The sequence below is a fragment of the Ranitomeya imitator genome, chromosome 10, assembly GCF_032444005.1.
Source record: "Ranitomeya imitator isolate aRanImi1 chromosome 10, aRanImi1.pri, whole genome shotgun sequence".
Classification (NCBI taxonomy): domain Eukaryota; kingdom Metazoa; phylum Chordata; class Amphibia; order Anura; family Dendrobatidae; genus Ranitomeya; species Ranitomeya imitator.
This window is the reverse complement of record NC_091291.1, coordinates 34,933,780-34,943,540: the sequence shown is the minus strand read 5'-3', so window position 1 is coordinate 34,943,540 and position 9,761 is coordinate 34,933,780. Positions and strand designations below refer to the sequence as shown.

The 9,761-nt window shown below is 45.7% G+C and overlaps 1 protein-coding gene across 1 annotated transcript in view; it reads right to left on the bottom strand.

Moving 5' to 3' along the window:
• KIF18B (kinesin family member 18B) overlaps positions 1-8,458 on the bottom strand; it is a 40,875-nt gene extending 32,417 nt beyond the window's left edge. The window contains exons 1-3 of the mRNA XM_069741001.1: positions 8,351-8,458; positions 6,039-6,382; positions 4,114-4,271 (exon numbers count right to left, since the gene is read on the bottom strand). Coding sequence (XP_069597102.1) covers positions 4,114-4,271; positions 6,039-6,348 — 468 coding nt within the window. The 5' untranslated portion in view covers positions 6,349-6,382; positions 8,351-8,458. The remainder of the gene's footprint in view (positions 1-4,113; positions 4,272-6,038; positions 6,383-8,350) is intronic.
• Between the last annotated feature and the right edge of the window lie 1,303 nt (positions 8,459-9,761).

Below are 9,761 nucleotides of genomic sequence, written 5' to 3'. Positions count from 1 at the left end.
GTTTACATACAGTAAACCATGTCTTCTCTCCATTTTTTTTGCAGATTCCACACTACTAATGTCAGTAGAGTGTATCTGCAAAATTTGGCCGTTCTAGCTCTTAAAATAAAGGGTTAAAGGGAACCTGTCACCCCGTTTTTTGAGATTGAGATATAAATACTGTTAAATAGGGCCTGTGCTGTGCGTTACTATAGTGTATGTAGTGTACCCTGATTCCCCATGTATGCCGAGAAATACATTACCAAAGTCGCCGTTTTCGCCTGTCAATCAGGCTGGTCTGGTCAGGTGGGCGTGTTCACAGCGTTCTTTTCTTCCCCAGCTTTCCGTTGGTGGCGTAGTGGTGTGCGCATGTCCAAGGTCCGGATTCCCTGTGCCCACGTGAAGACACAGCGCGCGATCTGCGCTGTCATTCCTTTCATCGGTGCGGGCGGCCATCTTCCTGGGGCCGCGCGTGCGCAGATGTAGTGCTCTGCTGCACGGGGCTTCAGGAAAATGGCCGCGGGATGCCGCGCGTGCGCAGAAGAGATCGCGGCGGCCATTTTCCCAAAGCCGAGATGCAAACTCGGCTTTGGGAAAATGGCCGCCGCGATCTCTTCTGCGCACGCGCGGCATCCCGCGGCCATTTTCCTGAAGCCCCGTGCAGCAGAGCACTACATCTGCGCACGCGCGGCCCCAGGAAGATGGCCGCCCGCACCGATGAAAGGAATGACAGCGCAGATCGCGCGCTGTGTCTTCACGTGGGCACAGGGAATCCGGACCTTGGACATGCGCACACCACTACGCCACCAACGGAAAGCTGGGGAAGAAAAGAGCGCTGTGAACACGCCCACCTGACCAGACCAGCCTGATTGACAGGCGAAAACGGCGACTTTGGTAATGTATTTCTCGGCATACATGGGGAATCAGGGTACACTACATACACTATAGTAACGCACAGCACAGGCCCTATTTAACAGTATTTATATCTCAATCTCAAAAAACGGGGTGACAGGTTCCCTTTAAATGGCGGAAAAAATTGGCGTGGGCTCCCGCGCAATTTTCTCCGCCAGAGTAGTAAAGCCAGTGACTGAGGGCAGATATTAATAGCCTGGAGAGGGTCCACGGTTATTGGCCCCCCCCTGGCTAAAAATATCTGCCCCCAGCCACCCCAGAACAGGCACATCTGGAAGATGCGCCTATTCTGGCACTTGGCCACTCTCTTCCCATTCCCGTGTAGCGGTGGGATATGGGGTAATGAAGGGTTAATGCCACCTTGCTATTGTAAGGTGACATTAAGCCTAATTAATAATGGAGAGGCGTCAATTATGACACCTATCCATTATTAATCCAATTGAATGAAAGGGTTAAATAAAACACAAACACATTATTTAAAATTATTTTAATGAATTAAAAACAATGGTTGTTGGAGTATTTTATTCTACGCCCAATCCAGTCACTGAAGACACTCGTTCTGTGAAAGAAAAAACATAATAAACCAACAATATACTTACCCTCCGCAGATCTGTAACGTCCAACGATGTAAATCCTTCTGAAGGGGTTAAAACATTTTGCAGCAAGGAGCTTTGCTAATGCAATGCTACTCCTCGCTGCAAAACCCCTGGGAATGAGTCTAAATATAGATCAATGAGCTATATTTAGCTTCATTTGCGGTGAGGCGCCCTCTGCTGGCTGTTTATAGATCGTGGGAACTTGCCTAGAAAGCCTGGGAGCTTTCTAGGAAATTTCCCACGATCTATGAACATCCAGCAGAGGGCGCCTCACCGCAAATGAAGCTAAATATAGCTCATTGATCTATATTTAGACTCATTCCCAGGGGTTTTGCAGCGAGGAGCAGCCTGCATTAGCAAAGCTCCTTGCTGCAAAATATTTTAACCCCTTCAGAAGGATTTACATCGTTGGACGTTACAGATCTGCGGAGGGTAAGTATATTGTTGGTTTATTATGTTTTTTCTTTCACAGAACGAGGGTCTTCAGTGACTGGATTGGGCGTAGAATAAAATACTCCAACAACCATTGTTTTTATTTCATTAAAATAATTTTAAATAATGTGTTTGTGTTTTATTTAACCCTTTCATTCAATTGGATTAATAATGGATAGGTGTCATAACTGACGCCTCTCCATTATTAATTAGGCTTAATGTCACCTTACAATAGCAAGGTGGCATTAACCCTTCATTACCCCATATCCCACCGCTACACGGGAATGGGAAGAGAGTGGCCAAGTGCCAGAATAGGCGCATCTTCCAGATGTGCCTGTTCTGGGGTGGCTGGGGGCAGATATTTTTAGCCAGGGGGGGGCCAATAACCGTGGACCCTCTCCAGGCTATTAATATCTGCCCTCAGTCACTGGCTTTACTACTCTGGCGGAGAAAATTGCGCGGGAGCCCACGCCAATTTTTTCCGCCATTTAACCCTTTATTTTAAGAGCTAGAACGGCCAAATTTTGCAGATACACACTACTGACATTAGTAGTGTGGAATCTGCAAAAAAAATGGAGAGAAGACATGGTTTACTGTATGTAAACCATGTCTCAAATCATGTCGGGTTTTAGGAAGGAGAAAGAAAAAGCCGGTAATTGAATTACCGGCTTTCAAGCTGTATAGCGCTGGAAAAAATATTAATATATATACATACATGTGTCTAATGACATATATATATATATATATATACACAACATATATATATATTTTTTTCTTTTTGGGACACATGGATCATTTCTATAGCGGTATGTTGGTTTTGCAAGCCTGCGAGAAAACCACGCAGTACGGATGCCATACGGATTACATACGGAGGATGCCATGCGCAAAAAACGCTGACACACCCTGCCTACGGAGGAGCTACGGACCACTATTTTCGGGACATTTCAGCGTATTACGGCCGTAATATACGGACCGTATTTTCATACGCTGAGTGTGAAGCCGGCCTTAAGAGGAGACTTTGTGCAGCAGGCCTTCATGGAATAATAGCTGCTAGGAAACCACTGCTAAGGACAGGCAACAAGCAGAAGAGACTTGTTTGGGCTAAAGAACACAAGGAATGGACATTAGACCAGTGGAAATCTGTTTGGTCTGATGAGTCCAAATTTGAGATCTTTGGTTCCAACCACCGTGTCTTTGTGCGATGCAGAAAAGGTGAACGGATGGACTCTACATGCCTGGTTCCCACCGTGAAGCATGGAGGAGGAGGTGTGATGGTGTGGGGGGGCTTTGCTGGTGACACTGTTGGGAATTTATTCAAAATTGAAGGCATACTGGACCAGCATGGCTACCACAGCATCTTGCAGCGGCATGCTATTCCATCCGGTTTGCGTTTAGTTGGACCATCATTTATTTTTCAACAGGACAATGACCCCAAACACACCTCCAAGCTGTGTAAGGGCTATTTGACCAAGAAGGAGAGTGATGGGGTGCTACGCCAGATGACCTGGCCTCCACAGTCACTAGACCTGAACCCAATCGAGATGGTTTGGGGTGAGCTGGACCGCAGAGTGAAGGCAAAAGTGCCAACAAGTGCTAAGCATCTCTGGGAACTCCTTCAAGATTGTTGGAAGACCATTCCCAGTGACTACCTCTTGAAGCTCATCAAGAGAATGCCAAGAGTGTGCAAAGCAGTCATCAAAGCAAAACGTGGCTACTTTGAAGAACCTAGAATATAAGACATAATTTCAGTTGTTTCACACTTTTTTGTTAAGTATATAATTCCACATGAATTTACAGTTTTCATAGTCATGAAAATACAGAGAAATCTTTAAATGAGAAGGCGTGTCCAAACTTTTGGTCTGTACTGATATATTTTTAATTATTTATTTTTCTCACATATACACATACATCGTCTCTTCTTGTGGAGAGTGACATACTGGACGTGCCAGTGTAATGAGACTTATAGGCCATGCAGTGCTCTTCTGGGAAATGTAAATATGAATAGGAAGAGGAGATTTTGTGGCGCCTCACTGGAATTTTTTCCCATTTTTTCAGCACATTACATGGTAAACCCATCCCAGAAAAAAATACAAATGTAGAAGGAGAGGAAAAAAAAAATAGAGTTAGAGGAAGAAAAAGTTCATAAAACCATTTCATCAGATCATTTCCTGTGACGTGACCACACAGTTCTTACCTCCAGGTAGGAGATGAGGACCTCACATGACTTCTCCTCCTTGATGGCTTCTATCCGCTGATAGAGTTCGATCATGGTGAGATACATGACTCCGGGGTCGGCTTCACTTCCCAGCATCGTATGGGTCTTCCCCGCTCCTGTGGCTCCATATGCAAAAACTAGAAAATAAAAAGGAAGACGGGACTTGCAATAAATTGTTCACCGACATGATTTCTCCATTAAAGGCAAGTGGGTAATTTTTGCAAATACTCCGTTATGGATGAAAAAAGACAACCTTCAAAAAGAACCTGAAGACCCACCTCTTCCGACAAGCCTACAACCTGCAGTAACCACCGATTGACCAAACCGCTGCACGGCCAGCTCTACCCTCACCTACTGTATCCTCACCCATCCCTTGTAGATTGTGAGCCCTCGCGGGCAGGGTCCTCTCTCCTCCTGTACCAGTTGTGACTTGTATTTTTCAAGATTATTGTACTTGTTTTATTATGTATACCCCTCCTCACATGTAAAGCGCCATGGAATAAATGGCGCTATAATAATAAATAATAATAATAATAATAATGGGTTCTTCCTTAAAGGGATTTATCCCCATCTTCATAAATGGGTATTGTCTGATAGGTCTTGTAAATACAAGAAATTTGCAATTTACAGCTTTATAAACAATGGAGCCGTTCTTGAGATATTAACACTTTTCTTTTGTTTACAGCTCGTTACCTTGGAGACCGACCAAGGCTGTAAGACATCAATATGTTAATCTCTCGAAAACGGCTGCAAATTTTATTAAGCGGTAAATTGCAAAAGTGCTTGTATTTACAAGTTCTATCCGATCTGTGAAGATGGGAATGACCCTATAAGTTCCCAGAAGCAGGTCTTCCCTTATTGAAAAAAGAACTGTCACAATGAGATAAAGTCTTGAGATGTTCAATAACTTTGACTATGGGGCTTCGGGACCCCCACTGAAGTTTTTGGCATATCCTTAGGCTACAAACTTTCTACTGAGCAGTTGTACAGCTCTTCTTGGCCTTCTTCCTTCCAGCCATGAGTGAGCGTCCCAGGACCAATCCCCTCCTCCGATCAATACTGCTAAACATTGGCTGCAGAAGTACGGCATACGTCACGAAAAAAAGGAGAATTGGGCATGTTGGGGTCTTCTTATACCCAACCCGTACATAGAGCGGAGCTGTGCCGGTTGACCGGTGGTGGTGCCCAACCATGACCGATCTGATATTTATGACAACCCGAGGGGATCAGAACTCACCTTTGTAGAGATTTCCTGCCTAAATTAAACCTTTTCACGGGGATTAATTTCCAGTAATCACTTACACGGCGCTGTCATATCAATACCGGTGACTACACTGGGAACGTTTCGTGCAGTGGCACAATGACGGGATCCGATAACCCGACACCGACGACCGTGACTCTCCTGACAGGCTTACAAACAATCAGTCTCCGACCACTTTGTCTCCCAGCGGTTACAAAGCGTCTGGTTGTGCAGCAGACGCCGCCACCACCGCGTACCACCGGACGAGACGCAATGAATAACAGACGGCCGGGATTACTGTCTATGGCGTTAATGAAGCGTAGCCGAGAACAAGCAGAGGCGATCGTTATACGGCCGGCGGCTCGAAATAAATCCATTGTTGGGGATTATTGCTCACATGAATTCAATACTGGTTCCTGCACGCCGAGTACATGGCCCCAATAACAGGGACGAGGTGGCTCCGGGGTGTACACAGGATTAGCAAACAACACATGGACACACATCGTCTGGCAAGGAGAGGATGTCGCGAGCACGGAATTTTGCACTTAGTACTTTTTTTTCACATTTATTCCTTTTTTTTAGGAAGTGCGATTTTATATTTTTTGACAATTTTTGCAGTATTTGTGATGTTCCGAATGTAAAACCACATACACCGATCTCTTACCTGAACAGTTGTAGCCATTCAGGACCCCGTCCAGGATCTGCTTGGTCGTGTGCTCAAACACGTCTCGTTGGTGGCTTCGTTCACCAAAGACCCGGTCGAATATGAATTTCAGGTCCTTTCCTTTGCGCCTCGTTCCTTCGTGACCTCTGAGGTTGGAGAAGACGCCGGATGTGTCGGGCTCCTCGGGGTCAAATATCAGGATGTTGTGATCCACGACTTGCACTACGGAATTCTGGTTTCCTTCTTGCTCCCTGGAGTTTGTGGGGCGGACACGGACCACCACAGAGACGTTCCCCTCTTCGGTGGCCATATTAAAGTTATAAGGCAGCTGGAGTCAGACGGTCCTGAAAGGGATGATAGAGTGTCTTTGGTTATTGTCCCATAACTTGCATCCATTACATTGCAGGCTGTAGGCTTTCCTGAAGAGATGGGTTTTCAGGTTCCGTCTGAAGGATCTAAATGTGGTGGATAACCGGACGTGTTGGGGCAAAGAATTCCAGAGGATGGTAGATATTCTGGAGAAGTCTTGGAGGCAGTTGCGTGAGGAACCACTAAGTGTGGAGGAGAGATGGAGGACTGGAGATTACATGAGGGAAGATATCGGGAGATTAGTTTGGAAATATATGGAAGAGAAAGGTTATGGATGGCTTTGTAGGTCAGTATTAGTAATTTGAACTGGATACACTGAGGAATTGGGAGCCAGTGAAGGGATTTGCAAAAGGGAGAAGTGGAAGAGAAGCAAAGAGAGAGTTAAATTAGTTGGGCGGCAGAGTTAAGGATGGACTGGAGAGGTGCAAGGGTGTTAGCAGGGAGGCCACAGAAACGGATGTTGCAGTAGTCAAGGCAGGAGATGATGAGGGCATGCACAAGCATTTTGGTAGAGTGAGGGTTGAGGAAAAGACGGATTATGGAAATATTTTTGAGTTGAGGCGACAGGAGGTGGCAAGAGCTTGGATGTGCGGTTTGAAGGACAGGGCAGAGTCAAGGGTTACTCCGAGGCAGCGGACTTCCAGTACAGGGGAAAGCGTGATGTCATTGATTGCGATAGATGGGTCATGGAAGATCTATGAGATGGAGGAAAGATAATGAGTTCAGATTTGTCCACATTGAGTTTGAGGAAGCGAGAGGAGAAGAAGGAGGATATGGCTGATAGACAATCCGGGATTCTGGACAGCAGAGCAGTGACGTCTGGGCCAGAGAGGTAGTTCTGAGTGTCATCAGCATAGAGGTGGTACTGGAAGCCATAGGACCTTATGAGGCCGAGTGTATAGATTGAGAAGAGTAAGGGCCCTAGGACAGAGCCTTGGGGGACTCCAACAGCGAAAGGGTGGGATGAGGAGGTGGTGTGGGAGTGGGAGACGCTGAATGTGTGGTTGGTGAGGTATGAGGAGATCCAGGATAGGGCGAGGTCTTTGATGCCAAAGGAGGAGAGGATCTGTAGTAGAAGGCAGTGGTCAGCTGTGTCGAAGGCAAAGGACGGGTCTAGATGGACGAGCATAGAGAATTATCCATTAGCTTTGGCTGTAAGTAAGTAGTTAGTACGTTTGGTCAGGGCAGTCTCAGTGGACTGGTGGGGACAGAAGCCAGATTGTAGGTGGTCGAAGAGCGAATTAGAAGTGAAGTGGGAGGAAAATTCAGCATGAACATGGTGGATATAGCAGTCGGGATGAGGGATGGATTTTTGTGGATAGGCGTGATTGTGGCGTGTTTGACAGCAGAGGGGAACGTGCCAGAAGTTAGTGATAGGTTGAAGAGATGGGTTAGGGATGGGATAAGTGCGGTGGTGAGGTTGGGGCTAGTTGCTATATTTTAGAGGTTATGCAAATCAGAGAGGGGTGATTCTGCTGTAAAAGTGTGGAGGATTCTGGTTTTGGGGTGATCTTTATTGCAGAAAATCACCAATCAGGTGCCAGAACAGAGATGATAGGTCCCTTCTCATGTATACACTGATTTTCTTCTAAATAATGTACACTATCCGTTCGAATAATGTTTGTCAGGCACAACTGACCCCACTGGGAGGTTTCCAGACAGACAGGGAGGACACACACCCTCCTCCATAGAAAGCAATGGCCACATTCCAATATTGAGCTCTTAAAGGCAGCGTTCCATATGAGTCAATAGAAGCCTCGGAGGTATCCTGAAGGGACCAGTGACCTGTACTGGGAGCAGAGCTGTGGCTGGAATCAGCTGGCACCGCCTGCCACAGGCGCCATAGTCCTGGAGGTTGGAGTCACTGCAGTGCGGAGGACACAGCGCTGCGCCACTGCAGTGACCACGGTGTCATGTGACCACCTGCCCACGTGACCGCTCACCTGGGGTAAATACAGTGGGTAACACCGGCTCCAATCTCCATCAATCCTCCGCTCTATCGGGAATGGCTTCTCCCAGCAGCAGCGCAGGCCACGCCCCCATCCTCCACGCTTCCGGCTCACTAAAGTTCAAATCAAGCGGGCTCTAAGTTCCGCGGACTCCGATTGGACCATCGGTCCTCCGCTCTGATAGGTGAGGAAGTGACGTAGTAAGAATCGCGGTGCGTACCGGGAGTTGTAGTCCTTAGTTGCATTTCGGTGCTGCTCCTTGGGCTGCAATATTTTTTAGGAAAAATCAATGCAGTTGTTATTTTCATTGTAGGAAAACCCGATTGGGTTACATTTTATTATACTTTGAAGAAAAATAAAAAATATTCCCCTCTCGGTGGCAACACAAGTCTGTCAGCGCTACATGGTCGCTAGGGGCTATGCTCTTGACGTCAAAACAACAATAATTCTGCCCTGTAATATGTATAACGCAAACCGGCAAAGCATCGCAGCGCACACTTATCATTTTAGACCGGACAACCCTTTTAATTAATTCGGCACGCCCGCTATTCCCTCAAGACTGTCGCGCCCCATATGCCCGAGACCCGCAGGCCACGTTCACACTAGCAGTATTTCGTCAGTATTTTACCTCAGTATTTTTAAGCCAAAACCAGGAGTGGCTGATAAATACAGAAGTGGTGCATATGTTTCTATTATACTTTTCCTTTGATTGTTCCTCTCCTGGTTTTGACTTATAAATACTGAGGTAAAATACTGACCAAATACTGAACGTGGCCTAAGTGACCCAAAAAACATGCATGTCCCTTTTGATCTGTATTGATAAAATCCACCAATGCAAGTCTAAGGGTCCCCGAAAAAACTAATCCGGACAGCAGGTGGATGGCGTTCCTGGGATATCAATTTACTGTTTAGGGCCACGTTCGGTGGGAAGGAAAAAGCTCTGAAAAACATTTTTTAATATACCGATCACTGTCATGTCTTAAAACCACTATACTACAGGTATGATTTGTATAGGGGCTGAGTCCCCTACGTTCCTCTATAAAGGGGTTAAATTTGCATTTTACATTCCCTATAAATTTACATAGAAGTCATTTATACTTCGATTCTGCGGTACTTAATATTTTTTATTAGGGAGAAATGGAAAAAAAAAAAGTTTGCCCCCTACTTTTATGTGACCTTGCAGTATAAAGGACATTTTCACCTTATTCCATGGGTCTGTACAGTTATAGCGATACCAAACTTACATCGTTTTTCTATGTTTTAATACATTTTCATAATATTTTTTATAATTTTTTCAAGTCATTTGCATTTTAATGGCTACATTCTGATAGCCATCATTTTTTTTTTTAATATCGGCTTTTTTGCTGGTTTCATCCCCCTGGCTTAGTTCATTGTTGTTGTTTCT